Here is a 25,218-nt window from a genome sequence, read left to right on the forward strand (position 1 = left end):
AAATTCAGGGTGACACTGGCGGAGCTGGGGGGTGTGGGGGTGGCGTGTCCCCCATCCCGGCCGCTTTGGGACCCTTGTCCCCCCCTCGGTGGCCGTGGCCGGGCGGGGAGCGGAGGTTCCGCTGCCGGCGGGGCCGGGGCTGGCCCTGCCTCCTCCTCCTCCTCCTCCTCCTCCTCCTCCTCCTCCTCCTCCCGCTGCTCCCGCTCCCACATCTGCAGCTGGAATTGCAATTTGAGGCGCTGCCTGGGCCGGGACAGGGAGTGGGAGGAAGCCGGAGCGCGGGGGACTGCGCGGGGCCCCGACGGGGACAGAGCCGCGGACAGGACGGGGACAGAGCCGCGGGGACAGAGCCGCGGGCACCACCCCGGCGGGCACAGCCCGAGTGGCAAAGCGGGGGCTGCACCGAGGGGTCCCCAACCTGTGTCCCCCCCCCCCCAGCGGTGAGTGGCCGGGGGGTTGGGGACAGCTGGGGGACAGCAGGGCGTGGGGAAGTGGGGGTCAGCCCTGGCCCAGGTGAGGGTGGCACCGCCCCGGGGGTCTCTACCCGGTTTGGGGACACTTAAGGGGGGGGGGTGGGGGGCGGTGCCAGGAGTGCGAGGGCTCTTCCCAGAGGGAATGGGGGGCCGTGGGCGCGGGGGGGAGTGGGGATGGACGCTCTGGCACTGTCCCCGTGCGTCCTGTCCTGGGGGACACCGCTGTCACCATCGGGGACACCACCAGGGACAGTGCCACAATGTGCCAGCACTGTGCAGGGGCTGTGCCGGGGACACCCCTGGGTGGCTTCCGTGTCCCAGCCATGGCTGAGGGGACAGGGAAAGGGCTCCAGGGAACCCCAACAGCTTCTCCGGAAGATTTGGGGTGTCCCCAACCCCACAGCCGTGCTCAGCCCTGGCACAGGGGGGATGTGGGGACAAAACAGCTCCTTCTGTCCCCGCAACATCTGGATCGGAGCCCCACAGCTGCCCTGAGCACCCCGAGTGTCCCGTGGGGACATCTCGAGTTGTGGGGACAACCCGAGCTGTGGGGTCACCGTGCCAGGCCAAGCCGGTGTCCCCGTGCCACTCTCGGCCATGCCACAGCCCCGCTGTCGCTCCTGGCTCCTCCAGCCTGATCCCGTCCCAAACTTTGTTTCCTTTCCCCGTTTCCGTGAGCCCCCGCAGGGGAGGAAATGGTGGAAAGTCCTCAAAATCGCCGCTCCTGCTGGAGGGAGCCCCAGAGCCACCGGGATCCTGCCCTGGAAGGGACCCCCGGAGTTGGGGACTTGGTGTTGTGTCCCCTGGGTGACTCGGGGACACCTTGGGGGGTTGAGGCCACCCACCCTCCTTGCAGGGACCTCAGCAGGGGGTTGGCACCTTGGGGACAAAGGTGGCTATTGGCCACCCCCTGCCAGCTCTGAAGAAGGAGGATTTTGGCCACTTGGAGCCTGAGGGTCAGCACAGACCCCGGAGTGAACCCCTGGACACCCCCCATGGCCATGGAGGGACAGGGAATGAATCCACGGAGTCACCGAGGGCTGGCGTGTCCCTCTGGATCCATCCATCCGCGGGATGTGGGAGCTCAGACTGCGGGGTTGGGGACATTGGGGACATCCCTGCACATCCCAAAACCACAGCCTGAGCCCCAGGCAGCGTTTTTGCTGGAAAAGACGCAAATCCCACAGTTGGGAGCTGATTTCTGGAGCGCTTCCCCCCAGGAAAACCTCCTGGAAAGCCCCATTTTGGTGGAAAAGCCCCTGGACCACCTCTAACCTGCCAGGACCCCCCCTCTGCGTCACCCCAGGACCACCAGCACCTCAACCCCCACCCACAGCTCCAGGGTGGCCGGAGCTGGACACCCCCATTCCAGGGAAAGCGTTCCCACCTGCCATTTGTATCCTAAAGGGTTTTTTTTGGGAACAGGGAAAGCTGTGGGGGCCGGCAGTGTGTGGGTGGGTTTGGCTCACGGCGAGGCCTCTCCCGATGAGCTCAGCCCTATCCCGAGCCGCTGGATTTGTGGGATGAGAGCGGCCGGCACAGCCTGGGGGACTCGGAGGTGCCGGGATGCCGCAGCCTCGGGAAGGGAGCCAGGAGCTGGGGTGTTATCCTGGGAAGAAGATTTGGAGCTGGTCCAGGCTGGGTCTGGGATCCCTTTGGCCACTGTGCTTCCATCAGGAATATAAATTGGGATTTTCCCTAAATGAGACCCCAAAAAAGGGCTTTGGCTGAGGGTAAAAATGTGCAGGAACAGCGATTCCCACATGTCCGTATCCCACAGATCCGTATCCCACAGATCCGTATCCCACACATCTGTATCCCACAGATCTTCCCAGTGACAGGAACGCGGGCCCCTGTCCCCACAGTGGCTGTGACAGCCGGTGACCCCCCGCCGGTGACAATCGCGTGTGCCCCAAACCGCAACAGCCGCTCCCGCACCCCATTGTGAGCTGGGATTTGGGATCCCCTCCTGCCAATCCTACAGATCCCAGCCCCGTTCCTGGTGCGTTTTTGGGGGGGATCAAGGCTGGGATCACACTGAGGGGACACCGTGGCCACCCCACGCCTCCGAGGGGACACAGGGATGGATTTTGTCCCTTTCTTTTTCAGGCCATGGCGATGCTCCTGGAGCCCGGGATGCAGAGCCTGCGGATGGGTAAGGATGTCCCGGGGGGTGGCACTGGCTCACGTGTCCCCTGAGCCCCCCCAGAAGATCGTTCTGTGTCGGGGTCCCTCGCTGTTCCCCTTCTGTGTCCCCTCCACAGCTCCCACGCCAGGGTAACCAGAACCAGGTGTGGGAGGAAACCCGATCCCGCCATCCCAAACCGGATCCTGCCATCCCAAACCTGATCCCACCCTCCCAAAACCAATCCTGCCATCCCAAACCCAATCCTGCCATCCCAAACCCAATCCTGCCATCCCAAACCTGATCCCACCCTCCCAAAACCAATCCTGCCATCCCAAACCCAATCCTGCCATCCCAAACCCAATCCTGCCATTCCAAACCCGATCCTGCCATCCCAAACCCAATCCTGCCATCCCAAACCCGATCCCACCATCCCAAACCCGATCCTGCCATTCCAAACCCGATCCTGCCATCCCAAACCCAATCCTGCCATCCCAAACCTGATCCTGCCATCCCAAACCCGATCCCGCCATCCCAAACCCGATCCTGCCATTCCAAACCTGATCCTTCCGTCCCAAACCCAATCCAGACATGCCAAATCCGAGTCCTCGATCCCAAACTCAATCCTGCCATCCCAAACCTAGGAGTACGGAGGCCACAGCAGGAATTAACCACCCCCCCAACCCGATCCCGACCCTTATCCGCAGGAATGGGATTTCATGTCCAAGGCTCTCCAGAGCCCCCTGGGGGGTTCACCGGTCCCCCCGGCTCTGTCGTATGCGGAGGCGGCGGAGAGACCATTCCCGTTTGTCTGGGATCAAATATTTATGGGACAGACAGGGATACAGGGAAAGGCACTTATGGAGCAGGTGTTGGGGACAGCAGACGTGTCACCAGCACGGCTCCGGGGGGGACACGTGGCAATCGCTGTCCCCAACTCCACGATGTGGCAGTGCCTCGGCTCTTCCCCAGACACGGAAAGTCAGGATCAGCCCCATCCCAATCCCGTGGCTGCTGCTGTTGTTGGGGGGGTCCCAGAGCATTCCTGGAGCACTCCGTGGGGCTCCTGAGCTTCCAGAGGGTGTCCCAGTGCAAACGGGGTGGGTTTGTCTGGACACTGGCGAAGGGGAGATGGAGTTTTGCTCTTCCCGGAGGAGCCTCCTCTGTTCCCAAATCTCTCCAGAGCCTGGCTGGGGGTGGGCGCTGGTCATCCCTGCTCCCATGGCCCCGATCCCGGCAGGATCCCGGCTGGACCAGCAATCCCAAATCGAGGTCTTGGGGCCGACAGTCCCTTCACCTCCCCAGTATCACCGCCTGGACCTCAGATCCCATTCCCAACACTTTACCCCGTCCCAATCCCTTGGGAAAGTTGCTCCATTGGCTCCCCCAGCCCCTTCCCGGCTGCCCCCTTCCAGCTGGAGCCGGTCCAGCTCTTTTGGCTCTTTTGTGGGTGGTGATTAATTAATGCTGGCTGCTAATTGGAGACAGGTGCCCAGGGCAGTGTAGGTGGGACAGCCTCGTGTCCCTGGTGTGGGGTGCGGGGGACTCTGGGGTTCATCCCATTCCAGTTCTGGGATCTTCGGGGGTCCCTGGGGCTGGAATTCTGCTGCTGGAAGGGACAAGGATGGCTGGTGGCTCCAGGAAGAGGAAGAGGAGGAGGGAAAATCCGCTGTGCCATCCCTGAGGTCCCCACCCCCAGATTTTGGGGTCACCACAGGCTCACACAGGAATTTCCAGGGTCTCCAGAAAACCGGGATGTTCTGGAATTCAGCCCAGGGTCCGAGCTGGACCCGCTTCCTCTCTCTGGGTCTCCAAGGATTTAAACCACAGACACTTCCTTTCCCTCTTTCCAAGTTTTCCCCCATTCCCTCTGAATCCAAACCTTCCAGCTGCTGGCCTGGAGCAGCTTCCCCATCCCTGGAAGTGTCCCAGGCCATGTTGGAGCAACCTGGGATAGTGGAAGGTGTCCCTGCCCATGGATCATCTTTAGGGTCCTTCCCAACTCCAACCATCCCACAATTCCATGATTTTATGATCTCCACGTCTCCATGCCTGAAGTCCCCACAGTGACTCTGTCTCCTCCAATGCCACATCCACCCCGGATCCGTCTCCATCGGGACGTCCCGGGTGGTCTCTCCTTGGGGAAGGGTCTTTGGGGGAGGTTGGGGTCACCTGGACTCAGCCGTCCATGTCCCCAGGTGCCAACAGCGAGCGGTGCCCAACGCCGTCCCCGCCCGGCTCCCCGGGGACACCCCATGACAGCTGCAGCATCGCCCCATTGACGCCTTCCCAGTCACCGGTAAGTGGGGGACCAGTAGGGCCACTGGGGGACCAGTAAGGTCATTATGGGGTTCCCAGTAAGGCCAGTGTAGAAAACCCAGTAAGGTAGTTGTGGGGTTCCCAGTAAGGCCATTGTGGGGTCCCAGTAAGGCCATTGTGGGGTCCCAGTAAGGCAGTTGTGGGGTCCCAGTAAGGCAGTTGTGGGATCCCAGTAAGGCAGTTGTGAAGTTCCCAGTAAGGCAGTTGTGGGGTCCCCATTAAGGCAGTTGTGGGGTTCCCAGTAAGGCAGTTGTGGGGTCCCAGTAAGGCGAATATGGTGTTCCCAATAAGACCACTATGGTGTTCCCAGTAAGGAAATTTTGGGGTCCCAGTAAGGCCATTGTGGGGTCCCCAGTAAGGCCACTGTGGGGTCCCAGTAGCACCACTGTGAGGTCCCAGTAAAAAAGCTGTGGGATCTTCTGTAAGAGAGTTTTGGGGTCCCCAGTAACGCCAGTGTGAGATCCCAGTAAGACCCCAGGGGCTCCCAGTAAGGCCCTTGCGGTGTTCCCAGTAAGGCAGTTGTGGGGTCCCAGTATGGCCGTTGTGCCATTCCCAGTAAGGCTGTTACGGGGTTCCCAATAAGACCACTGTGGGCTCCCAGTATGGCCATTGTGCCATTCCCGGTAAGGCTGTTACGGGGTTCCCAATAAGACCACTGTGGGCTCCCAGTAAGGCCATTGTGGGGTCCCTGGGGGGCTGTAGGGTCTGTCCCACTGTCCTTGCCCCTCTGATCCTTCCCCAGTTGCTTCTCCCCCTCCCCTCCCCTCCCAGTCCAGCCTCCATCCCCGCAGTCCCACAGGATGGGTCAGCCTATCCCAGGACCTATATCCATGGGATTTTCAGGATGGAGGGGTTTTCCAGCTCCAGAACAACCCACTAGGATCAGTTGAACCCCCACAAAGCACCTGCCCTCATCGGGGGCGTGTGGGAGGCCGCATTCCGGAGCCGGATCCTCCCTGGAGTTCCTTGTCCATGCACATTCCTGCGCCAGCCGCCTCTTCCCTGCTGATCCCGGCATTTTTCCCGGCCAGCTCGTGTCCGCACTTATCAAATCTGGGGACATTAAAAGTTAACGAGGCTTTCAGCTTCCCGTGGTGACACCGGGACAGGGCCTTGTCACATCCTCACGGCTCCTTCGGCACGGCGACAGCGCTGGAGGGAAGGGACAGGGACACGGGGCGGGGAAAGGAAAAGTGTGGGAGCAGCAGTGGGAACATCCCAAAATGCCTGGGCCAGGGGGATTTTCAGCTGGGTGACCCTTGGGGACACCTGGGACAAGGTTAGATTGGACACAGGGAAGGGTTTTGGCTGGGTGACCCTTGGGGACACGCGGGATGATGTCACCTAGTCTGAGATGGGAAGCAGGGAAAGGCTTTGATTGGGTGATCCATGGGGACACCTGGGATGATGTCACCTGGTCCAAGATGGGGAGCAGGGAAGGTTTTGTTTTCAATGATCCTTGGGGACACCTGGGACAATGTCCCTTGGAGTGAGATTGGATACAGGGAAGGTTTTCCACTCAGTGACCCTTGGGGACACCTGGGATGAGGTCCCTTGGAGTGAGATTGGATACAGGGAAAGTTTTGGGTTCAGTGACCCTTGGGGACACCTGGGACAAGGTGAGATTGGACACAGGGAAAGTTTTTGATAGGGTGACCTGTGGGGACACATGGGACGAGATCCCTTGGAGCAAGGCTGGACACCAGGAAGGTTTTGGGGGTTCTTGGCTCTGATTTTAGGGTTCAAGTGAGGAGGGCTCAGCACCACGATATAAACAGGACCCCCCAACCATCCTGGGTGCCCCAGTGGGCATCCATCCCTCTCCAGGGCTGCCCAAATCCTTGTGTCCCATGGGAACTGCTTTTAGGAACAACCGCAGCCACCCCATGGAATACGGGAGATCCTTTTCCCAATGAGTTGGAGATGTGTAAGAAGAGGAATCACCCATCAGGGAATCACCCAGTTGGGTGAACATCCTGGAAAAAATCCTGAAAATCCTGAGAGAATGAACCCCTTCCTGGGTTTTTTACCCCTTTTCTGGAATGAAGCCAGCCCCAGCTGAGTGCTTGATCCCATTCCTTGTGTTCCAGCGGAGCGAGGCGCGCTCCCAGCAGACCCCGTCCTTCTCCGTGGTGGTGGCCATCGACTTTGGCACCACCTCCAGCGGTTACGCCTTCAGCTTCACCAGCGATCCCGAGGCCATCCACATGATGAGGTGAGGAGCCACCAGAGGCCCCGGAGCTGCTCCTGGGGCTGGGAAAGGACTTTTATGGCCCCAAAAAGATGGATGTTGGGTTGGTGGGAGATGATTCCTGGAAGCAACGGGTGGAATGTATGGGATGAGGATACTCCAAGGGCTGGAGCCTCTCTGCTGTGGAATGTCCAGCCTGGGGAAGGGAAGGAGCCAGGGAGAGCTGCGAGCCCCTTGCAGGGCCTAAAGGGGCTCCAGGAGAGCTGCAGAGGGACTGGGGCCAAGGGCTGGAGGGCCAGGAGGCAGGGAATGGCTTCCCAGTGGGAAAGGGGAGCTTTAGGTGGGATACTGGGAAGGAATTCCTCCCTGTGAGGGTGGGGAGGTGCTGGGCTGGAATTCCCAGAGAAGCTGCGGCTGCTCCATCCCTGGAAGTGTCCAAGGCTGGGTGGGATGGGGCTTGGATCCAGCTGGGATAGTGGGAGGTGTCCCTGCCCACATCAGGGCGTGCAATTGGATGGGATTTAAGGTCCCTCCCAACCAAAACCAACCAAAAGTTGTCGGTTGATTGGTTGATTGGATAATTTGCTGGGTGAGTGGTTGAGTGGCTGATTGAGCGGTTGGGTCGTTGGTTGGGTGGGTTGTTGATTGAGTGGTTCAATGGTTGCATGGCTGATTTGGTGCTCAGGTCATTGATTGAGCAGCTGTTTGGTTGAGTGGTTGGGTTGTTGGTCAGGGTGTTGGTTGAGCGGTTGGGTCATTGGTCAGGGTGTTGGTTGAGCGGTTGTTTGGTTGAGTGGTTGGGTTGTTGGTCAGGGTGTTGGTTGAGTGGTTGTTTGGTTGAGCGGTTGGGTTGTTGGTCAGGGTGTTGGTTGAGTGGTTGTTTGGTTGAGTGGTTGGGTTGTTGGTCGGGGTGTTGGTTGAGCGGTTGGTTGGTGGAGTGGTTGGGTTGTTGGTCAGGGTGTTGGTTGAGCGGTTGTTTGGTTGAGTGGTTGGGTTGTTGGTCGGGGTGTTGGTTGAGCGGTTGTTTGGTTGAGTGGTTGGGTTGTTGGTCGGGGTGTTGGTTGAGCGGTTGTTTGGTTGAGTGGTTGGGTTGTTGGTCAGGGTGTTGGTTGAGCGGTTGCTTGGTTGAGTGGTTGAGCGGTTGTTGGTCGAGGTGTTGGCTGAGCGGTTGGTTGGTTGCTTGAGCAGGTGGGTGTTGGTTGGGTGGTTGATTGCGTGGGTGGTTGGGTCGTTGGTTGAGCGGTTGTTTTGCTGAGTGGTTGGTTGGTTGAGGGATTGAATCATTGGGTGGGTGGTTGGTTGGTTGAGCAGTTGGGTCATTGGTTGGGTGATTGGTTTGGTGCTTGGGTGATTGGTTGAGCTGGTGGTTGGTTGAGTGGTTGGATGGTTGAGTGCTTAGGTAGTTGAGTGGTTGAATCATTGATTGGGTGGGTGGTTGGTTGAGCAGCTGGGTCATGGGCTAGGTGATTGGTTTGGTGGTTGGGTCATTGGTTGAGTGGTTGCTTGGGTGGGTGGGTGATTGGTTGAGTGGTTGGTTTGGTGTTCAGGTCAATGGTTGGTGGAGCGGTTGGATGATTGAGTGGTTGATTGGTTGGGTGGTTGCTTAGGTGGTTGGTTTGGCGCTCAGGTGGTTGGTTGAGCAGTTGGGTCTCGGGCTGGGTGGCTGGTTGGTAGGTTGAGCAGGGTTGAGTGACTGTGTGGTTGGTTGGGTGGTTGGTTTGGTGGTCAGGTCATTGGTTGGGTGGTTGGTTGGTTGAATGGTTGTTTGGGTGGTTGGTTTGGTGGTCAGGTCATTGGTTGGGTGGTTGGTTGGTTAGGTGGCTGGTTTTGGTGGTCAGGTCGTTGGTTGGGTGGTTGGTTGGTTGAGTTGTTGGTTGGGTGGTTGGTTTGGTGGTCAGGTCATTGGCTGGGTGGTTGGTTGGTTGAGTTGTTGGTTGGGTGGTCGGTTTGGTAGTCAGGTCATTGGTTGGGTGGTTGGTTGGTTGAGTCGTTGGTTGGGTGGTCGGTTTGGTAGTCAGGTCATTGGTTGGGTGGTTGGTTGGTTGAGTCGTTGGTTGGGTGGTTGGTTGGTTGAGTGGTTGGATGGGTTGACTGGGTGCTTGGCTCATTGGTTGAGCTGTTGGCTCACGAGCTGGGTGGCTGATTGCTCGGTTGAGTTTTTGGGTGAATATTCGGATGTTTGGTGAGGGTTGGGTCCTCCAGCATTCCACAACTCCAGATCCAGGTGAGCACCAAGGGGATGTGGACACACACTGGGAACCCCCAGTCCCTGTCCCCTCCCCGCCCTGTCACCGCGTGTCCCCACAGGCCGGCCTGGTGTCCCCGGAGGCCCCGGAGCAGCTGCTGATCGCGCTGGAGCCCGAGGCTGCCTCCATTTACTGCCGGAAGCTGCGGCTGCACCAACTGATCGAGCTGAGCTGCCGGCCCCCGGCCAGCGGGGCGGAGCCCCCCCACCCCATCGACTCCAGCTTCCGGCAGGGTGAGTGGTGCAGGAAATGGGGTCGGGACAGGGCCGGGGGCTGGAGGAGCAGGGAATGGCATCTGGGCCTGGGTTCCAGGTCTGGAGGGTCCAGCAGCTGCAACGGCTGGGGAATTCCCGAGAGATGCCATTCCCAGAGATCCCCCCGTTCCCAGAGACCCCTGTTCCCAGAGACCCCATTCCAAGGCTCCCCCATTCCCAGAGACCCCCATTCCCAGAGACCCCATTCCAAGGCCTCCCCATTCTCAAAGACCCAATTCCAAGTCCCCCCATTCCCAGAGACCCCATTCCCAGAGACCCCATTCCCAGACACTCCATTCCCAGAGGTCCCCCATTGCCAGAGACCCCATTCCCAGAGACCCCATTCCCAGAAAACCCATTCCCAGAGATTCCCCCCAATCCCAAAGAGATCTCTGTCCCCAGAGATCCCCCATTCCCAAAGACCCCCCCATTTCCAGAGACCCCATTCCAGAGACCCCTGTTCCCAGAAATCCCCATCCCCAGAGATCCCCCACTCCCAGAGACCCCTCCCATTCCTAGGCCCCCTGTCCCCAGAAACCCCCCGTTCCCAGATCCCCCATTCCCAGAGACCCCATTCCCCGCACCCCAAATCCAGGGCATTTTTCCCTGCTTACCCAGAAGCCCCCAAGCCGTGTCCCCCTCCTGCCACCTTGGCCACCACCCCGTGTCCCTGGGCCACCTCAAGGGAGTGTCCCCCCATCCATGGCATCCTGAGGCTTTCCTGGGACAGCCCCAGATTTCCCAGTTGGGACCAAGCCCTGGAATTGGGATGTGCTGGTGGTGATCCCAGATGGAGATTCGGGGTTCCATGGGATTTATGGGGTTGCTCGAGCTGATCCTGAGGATGAGGAATTATCCATGCGCCAAAAATACCCCGGGATAGCTCCACCTTCTCTGATTCATCCCGGCCCTTCCGGGTGGCTTTGATGTCCTTGGGACGGGGGGAGCAGAGGAAACCCCACCCGGGCTTTGGGGTCCGGGGCGGAGGTGGCATCGCAGGTGGGCACAGGGTGATCCCATGGGATCCGGTGGGATCCTTTGGGATCCCAGCAGGGCAGTGGAAAAGCTGGATCAGCCCATCTGTGGTGGAGCTGGGCCATATGGGGGCCACCAGTGCTCCCAGTACAGCCCCAGTACAGCAGGAATGGGGCGGATCCCAGGGAATGGGGTGGATCCCATGGAAATAGTGAGGGGATCCTGACCCCACTGCTGACTTCTGGCTCTGTCCCTCAGCCCGGGAGCAGCTCCGGCGATCCCGGCACAGCCGGACCTTCCTGGTGGAGTCGGGAGTGGGGGAGCTCTGGTCGGAGATGCAGGCAGGTAGGAGTGGGGGGAAGACGGGTGGGGGTTCCCGCTGGAGATTCCCAGATCCCGAGCACTTCCCAGATTCCAGAGACTTCCCACATTCTGGGGACTTTCTGGATCCTGGGGTCCCCCTGGATGAGTGGTTGAGGGGCTGAGGGTGCCCTTGCCATGGGGGTCACACGGGTGGGGCCAGTCCCTTGACCCCACAGAAGGGGCGGGATCTCCCTGCCACCATCCCATCCCTTCAACCCTCTGCCCCCCCAAATTCCAGCTGGTTTTTTTGGGTGGGGAAACCACCCCCAACCCCTCGATATTTTGGTTAAAACTTCATTTTCCTGAGGGAATTTCAAGCTCCCAGCCCTCGGGTGGGTGTCGCGGGGGGTCACTCAGGACCGCCACCCTGTCGCTGTCCCCTCCCGCAGGTGACAGGTACATCGTGGCCGATTGTGGTGGGGGGACCGTGGATCTGACCGTGCACCAGATCGAGAAGCCGCAGGGGACTCTGAAGGAGCTCTACAAAGCTTCGGGTGGGCTCCGGATCCCCATCCATCCATTTTTTCCCCCGCTCTGGGATCCCCCTGGACCCCAAAACCCGGCTGGAGCTCCCCGCCCCACAAAAGGGCCGTGGGTGGGGCTGTGGCTCCACCTGGTGGCGGCGGGGGGAAGTGCAAGGGGACCGGGGGGACAGAGAGGGGACAGAGGGACAGGGGGGTGGATTGGGGAGACAAAGTGGGACGGGGGTGGATTTAAGGGGGACAAGAAGGGACAGGGGGGATGGGTTGGGGGTGGTGGGTGAGGGGGGACAGAGGGATGGGGCTGGGGTGGAGGAGACAAGGGAGTGTGGGGGACCTGGGGACATGGGTGCCACGGGGTTATGTGGGGACCTGAGGACGTCGGGATGGGGGGGACACGGGGATGTGGTGGTGGGAGACATGGGGACACAGGGATTTGGGGTGATGAGAATGTGGGGAACGTGGGGTTGGGGTGCCATGGGGACAAGGGGGATATGGGGGACATGGTGGTGGGGGACATAGGAGACACGGGGACATGGGGGTGTGGGTGCCACATGGGGGACATGGGGACACAAGGAGATGATGATGGGGACATGGGGACACGTGAGTTTGGGGTCATGGGAATGTGGGGGACATTGGGATGGGGGGATGTGGGGTTGGGGTGCCATGGGGATATGGGGGATATGGGGGACATGGTGATGAGGGACATGAGGACATCGGGAGCGGGGACATAGGAGACACGGGGACATGGGGACCACAGGGACACAGGGATGGGAGACACGGGGACACGGGAATATGGAGGACGTAGGGACATGGGAGAACGTGGTGATGGGGGTCATAGCGGCCACGGGGACATGGCTACCACGGGGCCACCTCCTGACCCCACCCTCGTCCCTCAGGAGGTCCCTACGGGGCCGTGGGCGTGGACCTGGCCTTCGAGAAGCTGCTGTGCCACATCTTCGGGGACGATTTCATCGCCACCTTCAAGGCCAAGCGTCCGGCGGCCTGGGTGGACCTGACCATCGCCTTCGAGGCGCGGAAGCGCGCGGCCGCCCCGAGCCGCTCCAGCCCCCTCAACATCTCCCTGCCCTTCTCCTTCATCGACTTCTACCGCAAACACCGCGGCCACAACGTCGAGACCGCGCTCCGCAAGAGCAAGTGAGGGGTGACGCGGCTTGGGGACATCTCGGGAGCACGGGGACATCTTGGGAGTGACGTTGGGGATGGGGAGAGGGCAAGAGAAGGGCAATGGTGGGACGGGGGTGGTGGGGTGGGTGGGAGAGGACAGGGAAGGAGCAGGCGGGAGTGGGCAGTGACGCCTGGGTCCCCTGTCCATCCCCAGTGTCAACCTGGTGAAGTGGTCGTCCCAAGGGATGCTGCGGATGTCCCCCGAGGCCATGAACGAGCTGTTCCAGCCAACCATCACCCACATCATCCAGCACATCGGTGCGGCCTGGGGGACACCCGCATCCCTGGGGGACACCCCAATCCCTGTCCCTCAGATCACCCCCTGTCCTGGGATCACTCCCTGTCCCTGGGATCACTCCCCATCCCTGGGATCACTCCCTGTCCCTGGGATCACTCCCTGTCCCTGGGATCGCCCCCTGTCCCTGGGATCACTCCCCATCCCTGGGATCGCCCCCTGTCCCTGGGATCACTCCCTGTCCCTGGGACCTTCCCTGTTACTGGGAGCCCCCAGTTCCTGGGATCTCACCCATCCCTGGGACCCCTTCCATCTCCGGGACCTTCCCTGTCCCTAGGACCCCGCTCCCTCCCTGGAACTGTCCTTGTCCCTGGAACCCCCTTTGTCCTTGGGATCACCCCTGTCCCTCAGAGCCCCCCATCCCTATGACCCCTCCCATCCTTGGGACCCATCCATCCCCGGGACACCCCCTCATTCCTGGGAGTCCCTTCATCCCTGGAATCCTTCCTGTCCCTGGGCCCACCCCTGTCCCTATGAGCCCCCCATCCTAGGGACCATCCCTGTGCCTGAGGGATCCCCCCATCCCTGGGACAATCCCACATCCCTGGAACCCTCCTTGCCCCTGGGATCCCCTCCATCCCTGGAACCCTCCTCGTCCCTGGGATTCCTCATTCCTGGAATCCTCCTTGTCCCTGGGATTCCCCATTCCTGGAACCCTCCTTGTCCCTGGGATCCCCATTCCTGGAACCCTCCGTGTCCCTGGGATTCCCCACCCTTGGAACCCTCCTTGTCCCTGGGATCCCCCGTCCCTGGAATCCTCCTTATCCCTGGAACCCACCTTGTCCCTGGGACCACTCCTTGTCCCTGGAACCCTTCCTGTCCCTGGAACCCCCATTGTCCCTAGGATCTCCCATTCTTGGAACCCTCCCTGTCCCTGGAACCCTCCTTGTCCCTGGAACCCTCCCTGTCCCTGGGATCCCCCATTCCTGGAACCCTCCTTGTCCCTAGAACCCCCATCCCTGGAACCCTCCTTGTCCCTGGGATCCCCCATCCCTGGAACCCTCTGTGTCCCTGGGATTCCCCATCCCTGGAACCCTCCTTGTCCTGGGATCCCCCATCCCTGGAATCCTTATCCCTGGAACCCACCTTGTCCCTGGGACCACTCCTTGACCCTGGAACCCTCATTGTCCCTAGGATCCCCCGTTCCTGGAACCCTCCCTGTCCCTGGAACCCCCCCTGTCCCTGGAACCCCCATTTGTCCCTAGGATCCCCCATTCCCGGAACCCTCCCCGTCCCTGGAACCCCCATTGTCACTGGGATCCCCCATTCCTGGAACCCTCCCTGTCCCAGGGACCCCATTCCATCCCTGGAACTTCTCCCATTCCCGGACTCCCCTCATCCCTGGCCCCCCCATCACCCCCCCCCCATACCCCCCATCCCATCCCCACACCTCTTCTCCACCAGCCCAACCCCAAACCCCCTCCTTTTATCCCCGCTCCAGACACCCTCTTGAAGAAACCTGAGGTCCAAGGCATCAAATTCCTGTTCCTGGTGGGCGGCTTTGCCGAGTCGGCCATGCTGCAGCGGGCGGTGCAGGCCGCCTTCGGCCACTGCTGCCGGGTCATCGTCCCGCAGGACGTGGGGCTGACCATCCTCAAAGGGGCCGTGCTCTTCGGCCTGGACCCCGGCGTGGTGCGGGTGCGCCGGTCCCCGCTGACCTACGGCGTGGGGGTCCTCAACAAGTTCGTGGAGGGGAAGCACCCGCGGGAGAAGCTGCTGGTCAAGGAGGGCAAGAACTGGTGCACCGACATCTTTGAGAAGTTCGTGGCCGTGGACCAGTCGGTGGCATTGGGCGAGGTGGTCCAGCGGAGCTACTGCCCGGCCCGGCCCGGCCAGCGCCGGACCATCATCAACATCTACTGCTGCGACACCGATGACGTGGTGTACATCACCGACCCTGGCGTCAGGAAGTGCGGCACCATCAGCCTGGAGCTGGGGGATGTGGGGGACGCCACGGGGGACGCGGGCCCGGCGTGGGGCCGGCGTGAGATCCGCGCCAGCATGCAGTTTGGGGACACCGAGATCAAGGTGACCGCGCTGGACACGCGCACGGCGCGCAGCGTGAGGGCCACCATCGACTTCCTGTCCAACTGAGGGGCCCTGGCATTGTGGGGACACCCCCAGGAGATGCCACCATCGACTTCCCGTCCAACTGAGGGGCCCTGGCATTGTGGGGGTGCCCCCAGGAGATGCCACCATCTACTTCCTGTCCAACCGAGAGCCTCCATCATCATGGGGATCTCTGGGACCTGCCACCATCGACTTCCTGTCCAATTGAGGGACCCTGGAGGATGCCACCATTGACTTCTTGTCCAACCAAGAGCCTTCATCATCATGGGGATCTCTGGGACCTGCCACCATCAACTTCCTGTCCAACTTAGACCCCCCTGGAGGATGCCACCATCGACTTCCCGTCCAACTGAATGTCCCTGGCATTGTGGTGACATCCCCTGGGAGATGCCACCATCAACTTCATCTACAGCTGAGAGCCTCCATCACCATGGAGACCTGCCACCATTGACTTCCTATCCAACTGAGAGCCTCCATCACCATGGAGACCTGCCACCATTGACTTCCTATCCAACTGAGAGCCTCCATCACCATGGAGACCTCTGGGACGTGCCACCATCGACTTCCTGTCCAACCAAGAGCCTCCATCATCATGGGGATCTCTGGGACGTGCCACCATCGACTTCCTGTCCAACTTAGACCCCCTTGGAGGATGCCACCATCGACTTCCTGTCCAACTGACATTGGGATCACTATTGTGGGGACCACCAGGAGATGCCACCATTGACTTCATCTTCAGCTGAGACCATCCTGGGATCTGCCACCATCAATTTCATCTCCAGCTGAGACCTTGCCAACATGGTGGGAACCTCTGGGATCTGCCACCATTGACTTCCTGTCCAGCTGAGGGACCCAGGAGATGCCACCATCAACTTCCAGTCCAACTGAGAGTCCCTGTCATTGTGGGGACCACCAGAGATGCCACCATCGACTTCCTGTCCAGCTGAAGGACCCGGGAGATGCCACCATCGACTTCCTGTCCAGCTGAGACCTTCCTGGAGATGCCACCACTGAATTCTTGTCCAGCTGAGACCCCCCACAGTCACTGTGGGGACTGTCGTAGGTTCTGCCACCATCAACCTCATCTCCAACCAAGACCCCCTGGAGATGCCACCATCAATTTCCACCCCAGCTGCGACCTCCTGTCATTGTGGGGACCATCCACCATCGATTCCCTCCCAAACTGAGACCCTGGGGACCCCAGACCCTGCCCCCACCCTCTTCCAGCCCCCCTTTAACTGGAATTTGCCTCATGACCCCCCCCATCCCCCATCCAGGACTCTTTGGGATTATCCACGGACAACTGGGGGTGTCCCCTGTCCCCTTGGGTGGGTTCATGGAGGGGACCTGGGCTCCCAGCCCTATTCCCAGTGGGATTTTCTTCCTTCCCGAGGTAGGATTTTGTACTTTAACCCCCCCACAGGCATGTAAGATATCTTTATATTTATATATATATATATATATATATAGGCACATAAAACCTCCTGAAACTGCTCCTGGTCCTTGTACCACGAGGAAAAAAAAACAGGAAAAGAGAAAAAAAAAACCCAGGAAAAAACCAAGAAAACCAAGGAAAAAAAAAAGAGAAAAACAGGGGAAAACCCAAAAAAGAGGCGCTGGCAGCAACACGAGGACACGGCTGGGGACACGGCCCCAACCCCGGAGCCACAGGGAACTCCCCGCTCCCGTCCCACATTCCACTTGCAAAATTCCTCCCCAGCCCAGGAAGGAGGAAAATTCCCACCCCAAGAGGCACAATTCCCCCAAAAACCCCCCTGGGGCTGCGGGGTGAGGGCAAAGCAGCAGCAGCAGCAGCAGCAACAAGGGGGGGGGGTCCCCCTGCCCGCTTTGGGGACCGTCCTGCGCTTTGGGGACTTTGGGGACCCCTCGTGGGGGCTGTGGGGACCCCCGGGTTGGGGTTTGGGGTCAGTCGAAGCCGTGCCAGTCGCTCTGCTCCGAGTCGTATTCCAGCTCGGCTCCCACGCAGCGCACCCCGTCCAGAAGCATCGGCGTCCCGTGGTGGCGGTCTGGGGACATCGGGGGACGTGGCTCAGGGACAGCTCTCTGTCGCTTTGCCCCTTTTTAGGGGGTTTGGGGGGTTTTAGGGTCACACGGGTTTGTCCATCCCAGCGATGCTGGGCCCGGGTGGGGGATGTGTTGTCCCTTGTCCTCGTGTCACCGCTGTGGTCAATGCCCAGGGGTGGTGACAACCTCAGGGGGCATAGGGGGCTGGGGGTGGCTGGGATATGGGGTGGGGGACAAGCGGAGCAAGGGGGTGTTGGGGTTTATGGGGAGGGTCCCAGGGATGGGGGGGGCAGGGGGGGCTCCCAGGAATAAGAAGGATCCCGGAGATTGGGGGGTTCCAGGAATTGGGGGCTCCCAGGGACAGGTGGGACTCAGCCAGGCAGAGGGGCCCTGGGCACATTGGGGTCACCCTCCACCCCCTCCCTTCACCCCTTCCCGAGGGTCTCCTCAACCCCTGGGCTGGGGAGTTTCTGGGGTGAAATCCCTCACTTTGGGCAATTCCTCAGCAGTGCCCAGGAGCTGGGACAGCACCATGGCTGAACTGGGACAACTGGGCGAGAGGGGCTGGGCCTGGGGTGGGGTGGGGGGGAACACGGAGGGACCCCAGGACCCGCCAGAGCTCCTTACCCATGACCCGGGCCTGGACGGTGACCTTGACGTGGCCGGGGCCGTGTCCGGCGAGGAGCAGCTCCTCCCTCAGCACCCCCTCCTTGTGCGCCGTGTACTCGCAGCGCACGCTGTGCCCTGGGAACGGGACATGGAGGGGCTGCCTGAACCCTGCCTGCGCCTGCCTGCGCCTTCCCTGCCCTGCCTGGGTCCTCCCTGCCCTGCCTGGGTCTTCCCTGTCCTTCCTGAGTCTTCCCTGCCCTGCCCGAGCCTTCCCTGCCCTGCCTGGGTCTTCCTTGTCCTGCCCAAGCCTTCCCTGCCCTGCCCGAGCCTTCCCTGTCCTTCCTGAGTCTTCCCTGCCCTGCCCGAGCCTTCCCTGCCCTGCCTGAGCCTTCTCTGTCCTTCCTGAGCCTTCCCTGCCCTGCCCGAGCCTTCCCTGTCCTTCCTGAGCCTTCCCTGCCCTGCCCGAGCCTTCCCTGCCCTGCCCGAGCCTTCCCTGTCCTGCCTGAGCCTTCCCTGCCCTGCCCGAGCCCTCCCTGTCCTTCCTGAGCCCTCCCTGCCTTCCCTGCCCTGCCTGTGCCTTCCCTGCCCTGCCTGAGCTCTCCCTGCCCTGCCCAAACCTTCCCTGTCCTGCCTGTGCCTGCCTGAGCCTTCCTGATCCTACCTGAGCCTTCCTGATCCTGCCTGAGCCTGAGCCCTCCCATCCTTCCCGCCCTGCCTGAGCATTCCCCGCCCTCCCTGCCCTGCCCTGCCCTCCCTGAACCTTCCCTGCCCTGCCCGAACCTTCCCTGACCTCCCTGCTCCTTCCCTGCCTGAGCCCTTCCCATCCTTCCCACCCTGCCCGAATATTCCCTGTCCCCTCCCTGCCCTGCCCGTCCCCTCCCTGTACCCCCCACACTCCACCCACGTCCCCCCCAGAGCTCTCGGGGGGCCCTCCAGGGCTCCTTCCCCTTGCATCCGGCCCCGATCCCGGCTCCGATCCCCATCCCGATCCCGGTCCCAATCCCGGCTCCGATCATCGGCCCCAGTCCCGGTCCCGATCCCAATCCCAGCCCCAACTGGGAATCTCCAAACAAACCCTAAAGCGCTTTCTTGGGATGGAGCCAGCGGCGGGTGGGAAAAGCCCTGTCCCCGCGCTGTCCCCACTGCCGGGAGGTGACACCGGGCACGGCCCCGCCCTGTCCCCACTGCCGGGAGGTGACACCGAGCGCGCCCCGAGGGGACAGGGATGTGGCAACCAGCATCCATTGGCTGTGGGACAACTGGGATGGGACCGAGGTGGCCCCAGGGACCTGCGGTGTCCTCGGAGTGTCCCCAAAGAGCTGCCACCCAGCCCAGGGTGACGCTCAGCTGTCCCCAGGCACGGCCCCGCTCCCGGATCCCACGGATGTGGCAGCGCCCAACTGTCCCCAAAGTGGAGGTTGGCACCTTTTGGAGCAAACCCTGTCCCTGTCCCCCTGGAAAAAACCTTGTCCCTGTCCTTGCCCTGTCCCTGTGTCCCTTGGAGCCAATCCTGTCCCTGTCCCCCTGGAGCCAATCCTGTCCTTGTCCCCTTGGAGAAAATATTGTCCCTGTCCCTGTCCCCTTGGAGCAAACCCTATCCCGGTCTTTGTCCCCCTGGAGAAAACCCTGTCCCTGTCCCGCTGGAGAAAACCCTGTCCCTGTCCCCCTGGAGAAAACCTTGTCCCTGTCCTTGTCCCCCTGGAGCCAATCCCGTCCCTGTCCCCTTGGAGCAAACCCTATCCCGGTCTTTGTCCCCCTGGAGAAAACCCTGTCCCTGTCCCCCTGGAGAAAACCTTGTCCCTGTCCTTGCCCTGTCCCTGTCCCCCTGGAGCCAATCCCGTCCCTGTCCCCTTGGAGAAAACCTTGTCCTTGTCCTTGCCCTGTCCCCCTGGAGCCAATCCTGTCCCTGTCCCTGTCCCCTTGGAGCAAACCCTGTCTCGGTCTCTGTCCCGCTGGAGCCAATCCTGTCCCGGTCTCTGTCCCCCTGGAGAAAACCCTGTCCCTGTCCCGCTGGAGCCAATCCTGTCCCTGTCCTCCTGGAGAAAACCCTGTCCCTGTCCCTGTCCCTGTCCCTGTCCCTGTCCCTGTCCCTGTCCCTGTTCTTTGTCAGGGTCTGGAGTCCCCTCACCCACAGAGACCCCCCCCAGGAAAAGAAAACCCCAACAACAACAAAATAACGGGATTTGGGGACACTGGGGACCCTGAGAGCGAGGAATTGTCACCTCCTCGGGACACCTGGGTGTGGCCTCCCTCCTCCCCCCCGCTGGAAAAGAGCCGGGCCCGGGCTGGGGACACTGGGGACGAGGAGGGGACACGGTACCTTCCGGCAGGGAGGTGACACTGGTGACGCGCAGGTTGGGGCTGGGGACAGGGAGGGGACAAACGTCCCTGCCCAGCCTCGGCACGGGGGGCAGCAGGAAGGTGATCTCGTACTTGTGTAGGATCTTCAGGAATCCCACCTGGAAAACCGGGATATGGGGCGGGGGGTGGGAGAAGGGGGTGGGGGGTGACACCACGGCTGGGCTGCCATTGTCACCCCCCTTGGGGACAAGGGACACTCGAGAGTCCCCAGGAAGGTGGGGACAGCACCTGGAGAGGAGGAATTTTATCCTAAATATTCCCACTGTTAAATCCCGGGGGGAATTTGTGCCCTAAAAAATTTGGGGAATAATAAATAGGAAATAATTTAGGGAGTGATAGGAATAATTTAGGAAATAAATCAGGAAAAGATAACAAACCCGGTGATTTTACACCAAAAAACCGCAGGAAAAATAAGGAATTTTGGGACAAAATTCTGGGAATGAAGACCCGTGGATATCACGGGAGCAGGGAGAGGTTTTCCAGCCTTTCCTGGAAAAGGCAGGAGCGCGGCTTCCCATGGAATTTCTCCACTGCCGTGATGAAAACCAGAGCCCTCCGGAGCTTTGGAAAAATCCATTTTGGGAAGGGAGCGAGCTGGGATCCTGAGGGTGGAATTCCCAAAAAATCCCCCACGGGCTGGGATCATCCCAAAAAGCTGGAAAAGGATCCAGAGATCCTAAACCCAAAGGGGCTCCGGGAGAGCTGCAGAGGGACTGGGAACAAGGCATGGAGGGCCAGGAGGCAGGGAATGGCTTCCCAGTGGGAAAGGGGAGCTTGGGCTGGGATTTGGGAAGGAATTCCCGGCTGGGCTGGAATTCCCAGAGCAGCTGCGGCTGCCCCTGGAAGTGTCCGAGGAACCGGGATGAGCTCCAAGCTCTTTCCCCCCCTCCAAATTCTGGGATTTATCCCCTTAAAACCCCAGGAAAAAAAACCCCAGGATCTCCTTTCCTCAGCCACATCCCAACCCCGCCAGTCCCTCCCGGTGCCCCCACGTCCCCGTGGGTGGCACTGCCACCCCCTCATCCCTACGGATCACGTGCCGGGCCTCCGGGTGAGAAAACAACAACAGCCGCCCCCGGCAGCGCCGGATTTGGGATTTGGGATGGAATTCCGGCCTCCCGCGCCCGCCACGAGGCTCTGACTCAGCGCTGGTGGCAGCTGCAGGTGCCACACGTTGGTGGCCACCGCGGGTGGCTCCTCGTCCCCTCCGCTGGCATCGCCCCCGGAGCCGCTCGGAGCTGGCGGCACCCACGGGAATGTGGCCGGGATAACCGGGAATGGCCACGGTGGCACCCAGCGTCCCCAAAACGGGGCAGAGGGGACGGTGCCACGCGTGCCCGGTGTCACCCCAAAGCCACCGGGACGCGGCGCTGGATTTGGGGGACAAGCGGGACAATCCCGGTGAGGCCGGGAGCACCCCTAGGGAAGGACATGGAATTCTGGGCTGGGAACGCCTCAAAATCTGGGAATTTTCGGGAGTTGGCGGCCCCAGAGTCCCCAGGGCAGGGTGACACCCCCCTGCTGTCCCCTTGTCCCCCACCTTGACCAGGAAGTGGCCGTCCTTGTCCTGGGTCACCATCACGGCCGAGTCGTGCAGCTGCTCCTGGAAGTGGACGTGGCCGTGGGTCCCCTCCTGGGGGTGGCCCTGGGTCCCCTCTTGGGGGTGGCCCTGGGTCCCCTCGGGGGCGAAGCGCACTCCTGTCCCCTTGCCCTTGCTGCCTGCAGGTGACAAAGCCCCCGGTCACAGCCGTGTCCCCAAGAGGGGTGGCCTCGTGTTGGGGGAGCGTGGTGGCACCAGGAGGGGCTTCCTTGTCACCCTTGCCCTGTGTCACCTGGGACAGAGGTGACCTGTGGTGACAGCCAGGTCCTCTCCGAGCAGGGAGCTGCCACCAGCCCATGTCCAGAGGGTCCCCAAGTGTCCCCAAATGTCCCCAAGTGTCCCCAAGCTCGGCAGACTCCTCCTCCTCTTGTGATGCCCTCAGGACAAGTGACACGGGCTGGGGACACAGAGGCACAGGGACACAGGGATACAGGTGGCCAGTGGCCACCTCCAAGCAGGGACCGGCCACCAGCCCATGTCCAGAGGGTCCCCAAGTGTCCCCAAGTGTCCCCAGGCTCGGCAGACTCCGCTCCCTCCTCGGCCCGAGCGGTGCCACGGGCAGGTGCCACGGGCAGGTGACAAGGCCAGCAGGACAAGGGCCATCAACTTGGGGACAGCGCTGTCCCCAGAGAGGCCCGAACCCCGTGGGATTTTCCACGTGCGCCGCTTCCATGGAAAATCCGCCCCTTCCTCCTCCTCCTCCTCCCCCTCCTCCTCCTCCTCCCGCCGAGCCGCGGCCCCGCTCCCAGCTGGCAGCAGATTGTCACCGCCGCCAGCAGCAGATTGTCGCCTCCCTTGTCGCCTGAAGAAAAGGCTCTTTGTGCCGGCAGCGCCGGGAATCCCGGGATTTAATGAGCCGGGATTTAATGAGCCGGGAATTGACGAGCCGGGTTTAAGGTCCCGCCATTGTTCGGCCCCAAATCCCCTCCCGCACTCGGGGAGGGGGGGACGGGACACGCGGTGACACCGTGGGGACACGCGTGGGGACACGCGGGGGACCCTCCTGGGTGGCACCGCGGCGATCCCAAAGGATCTGCGCAGATCCCAAATCCCGATGCCAGCCCGGGAATCTCAATCGCAAACCCTGATAATCCTAAATGAGCTTTCGGTGGCACTTTGGTGGCACTTGGGGACAGCGCGAGGGTGCCCTGGCCACCCCCTCCCGGGCACGGACCCTCTGGAAAAAGTGGGATTGGAGCAGGAGGAAAGTGGGAATTCACCCCGGGGACAGGCAGGGAATGTGCTGGATCTGAGATTTATGGGAGCAGGGAATCCCTTGGATCCGGGATTTATGGGATCGGGGAATCCCTTGGATCTGGGATTTATGGGATCAGGACCTGCTGGATCTGGGATTTATGGGAGCAGGGAACCCGCTGGATCTGAGATTTATGGGATCGGGGAATCCCTTGCATCTGGGATTTATGGGATCAGGAATTCGCTGGATCTGGGATTTATGGGAGCAGGGAATCCCTTGGATCTGGGATTTATGGGATCAGGGAATTCGCTGGATCTGGGATTTATGGGAGCAGGGAATCCCTTGGATCTGGGATTTATGGGATCAGGGAATTCGCTGGATCTGGGATTTATGGGAGCAGGGAATCCCTTGGATCTGGGATTTATGGGATCAGGACCTGCTGGAGCCTCGGGGTCACCGTGTCCCCCCAAAGGGGGCTCAGGGTCCCCTCCAGGATGCCCCCAACCCTTCGTTCCCGGGAATGAGGTGGCTCCCGGGGCTTTCCCGGCCCCATTCCCGCCGGGATACAGCCGCCCCCAGCCCCATTCCCACGGAAATTCCCGGAGCACAAAGGAGACGGAACCCCACAAAGATTCCTCGGGATTTGTCTCCCCCCGAAGCCCTTTTGGGGTCCCTCAAATCCCTGGAGAGGGGCAGAGGGACCCCAAAAGCTGAGCCAGGGACAGAATCGACCCCAAAACCTCCGGGAAACCCCTCAAATCCCTGGATTCAGGCAGAGGGGACCCTAAAAGCTCCGGGAAATCCCTCAAATCCCTGGATCCGGGCAGGGACGGGGGACAGGGAGGGGACACGGGGACTCACTCACCCTTGCCGGCCGTCGCCATCTGTCCCCTCCGCCGTCCGGCGTTGTCGCTGTCCCCAAATTCAGCGGCCGGGGGGCATCGTCCGGGAATGCTGCGGGATTGGGGCGGGAATGGGGTGGGAATGGGATGGGAACGGGAAGGCGCCGATCCCGTTCCCATCCCATTGCGGGGACAGTGGTGGCCGCGTGGTGGCCCCGTGGTGGCCCCGTGGTGGCACCGAGGTGGCCGCGATCCTGGCGGGGAGGAGCCTGCGACAACGCCTGGAATGGGAATCGCCTCATCCCAAATCTCCGGGAAAAGAGGGAATTCGCACCCCGCGCGTGCCTCGGTTTCCCCCTTTTCCTCCCCCCCCCCCCCCCCCCAAAACCTCTCACAGGTTTGGGAATCTTTTCCAGGCTGGAAGGAGCAGCGCAGATCCCAAATTTGGAGCTGTCCCCAGATCGCTTTTCCCGGGATAACGGGGCACGGGAATTCGGGATGTGACATTCCAAAAATGCCCTGGATGGAACTGTGAGGGTCAAACCTCCTCCTCCTCCTCCTCCTCCTCCTTGGGATCGCCCCATGCAAGGACGCGGGACCGGGAACGCCGGCAGGAATTGGGAAGCGGGAGCCCCAAAACGGGAAATCCATGGAAAAAAACCCCCAAATTTTGGGAAAAACGGCATAAAACAAAGCCGAGCTGGAAGGAGGGGAGCCTCTCCCGGAGGGAAAATCCCGGGATTTGGGGGCGTCTCAAGCCACACTGGGCAGGGGGGGGAGGGCAGAGCTGTCAGCAAACCTCAGGATCGGGGTGACAGCGGGAGGGGACCCCGGGAGGCGACACCGCGAGGGGACACCGGGCTCGGGTTTGTCGTCCCCTCCCCTTTCCCCAGCCCCGTTTGACCTCCACCATCACCCGCGGCCCGCCAGCCCCTCCTCGGGGGTCCCCCGGTCCCTCCGCGCCCCTCCCGGGTGTCCCCGATGTCCCCCGATGTCCCCCCGATGTCCCCCCGATGTCGCCATCCCCCGCTCACCCCGCCGCTCCCGCTGCCCGCTTCCCGCTGCCGGGAACCGCCCCCCGGCTTCTATTGGCTGCTGCGCCCCCACCTCGCTCTTCTATTGGTCGGTGCCCCACGCCGGTCACGCCTCCAGGCCACGCCCCCGGCAGCGCTTCCCGGGCGTTACCAAGGGGCGGGACTGTTGCTAAGGGGCGGGGCTAAGGGAGATGCAGCCAATGGCGGCAGGGCGCGCGTGCCGCGGAGCGCCCCCTTGTGGGCGGCGGGGGAGGCGCGGGGGGGCGTTGCCATGGGAACGGGGAGGGGCGGGGGAGGGGCTGAGGCTTCCCTTCCCTAAATCCCTTCCCTAAATCCCTTCCCTGAATCTTTTCCTTCCCTTCCCTAAATCCCTTCCCTAAATCCCTTCCCTAAATCCCCTCCCTGAATCCCTTCCCTGAATCTTTTCCTTCCCTTCCCTAAATCCCTTCCCTAAATCCCTTCCCTGAATCTCTTCCCTGAATCCCCTCCCTGAATCCCCTCCCTGAATCCCTTCCCTAAACCCCTTCCCTGAATCTGTTCCCTTCCCTGAATCCCTTGCCTGAATCCCCTCCCT

The 25,218-nt window shown here is 61.5% G+C and overlaps 2 protein-coding genes across 3 annotated transcripts; one reads left to right on the plus strand and one right to left on the minus strand.

The window, feature by feature from the left end:
- The first annotated feature begins 213 nt into the window (after positions 1-213).
- LOC104697672 (heat shock 70 kDa protein 12B) lies at positions 214-16,463 on the plus strand. Its single transcript, XM_039551596.1, has 11 exons — positions 214-440; positions 2,583-2,628; positions 4,797-4,897; positions 7,008-7,132; positions 8,262-8,275; positions 9,225-9,587; positions 10,842-10,928; positions 11,336-11,440; positions 12,325-12,583; positions 12,768-12,871; positions 14,350-16,463. Exons 2-11 carry the CDS (start codon positions 2,586-2,588, stop codon positions 15,000-15,002), a joined length of 1,854 nt encoding a protein of 617 aa, XP_039407530.1. The 5' UTR covers positions 214-440; positions 2,583-2,585; the 3' UTR covers positions 15,003-16,463.
- Positions 16,407-24,743, minus strand: C4H20orf27 (chromosome 4 C20orf27 homolog). Of its 2 annotated transcripts, XM_039551328.1 has the most exons (6): positions 24,645-24,743; positions 23,634-23,722; positions 21,514-21,692; positions 19,933-20,071; positions 17,631-17,747; positions 16,407-17,005 (listed from the first exon to the last, which is right to left on the minus strand). In XM_039551328.1, exons 2-6 carry the CDS (start codon positions 23,650-23,652, stop codon positions 16,905-16,907), a joined length of 555 nt encoding a protein of 184 aa, XP_039407262.1. In that variant the 5' UTR covers positions 23,653-23,722; positions 24,645-24,743; the 3' UTR covers positions 16,407-16,904. The 2 variants fall into 2 exon arrangements, with proteins under 2 accessions (XP_039407262.1, XP_039407261.1); XM_039551327.1 differs by lacking the exon at positions 24,645-24,743 and having other exon boundaries at positions 23,634-23,919.
- Between the last annotated feature and the right edge of the window lie 475 nt (positions 24,744-25,218).

The sequence above is a fragment of the Corvus cornix genome, chromosome 4 (genome assembly GCF_000738735.6).
Source record: "Corvus cornix cornix isolate S_Up_H32 chromosome 4, ASM73873v5, whole genome shotgun sequence".
Classification (NCBI taxonomy): Eukaryota; Metazoa; Chordata; class Aves; order Passeriformes; family Corvidae; genus Corvus; species Corvus cornix.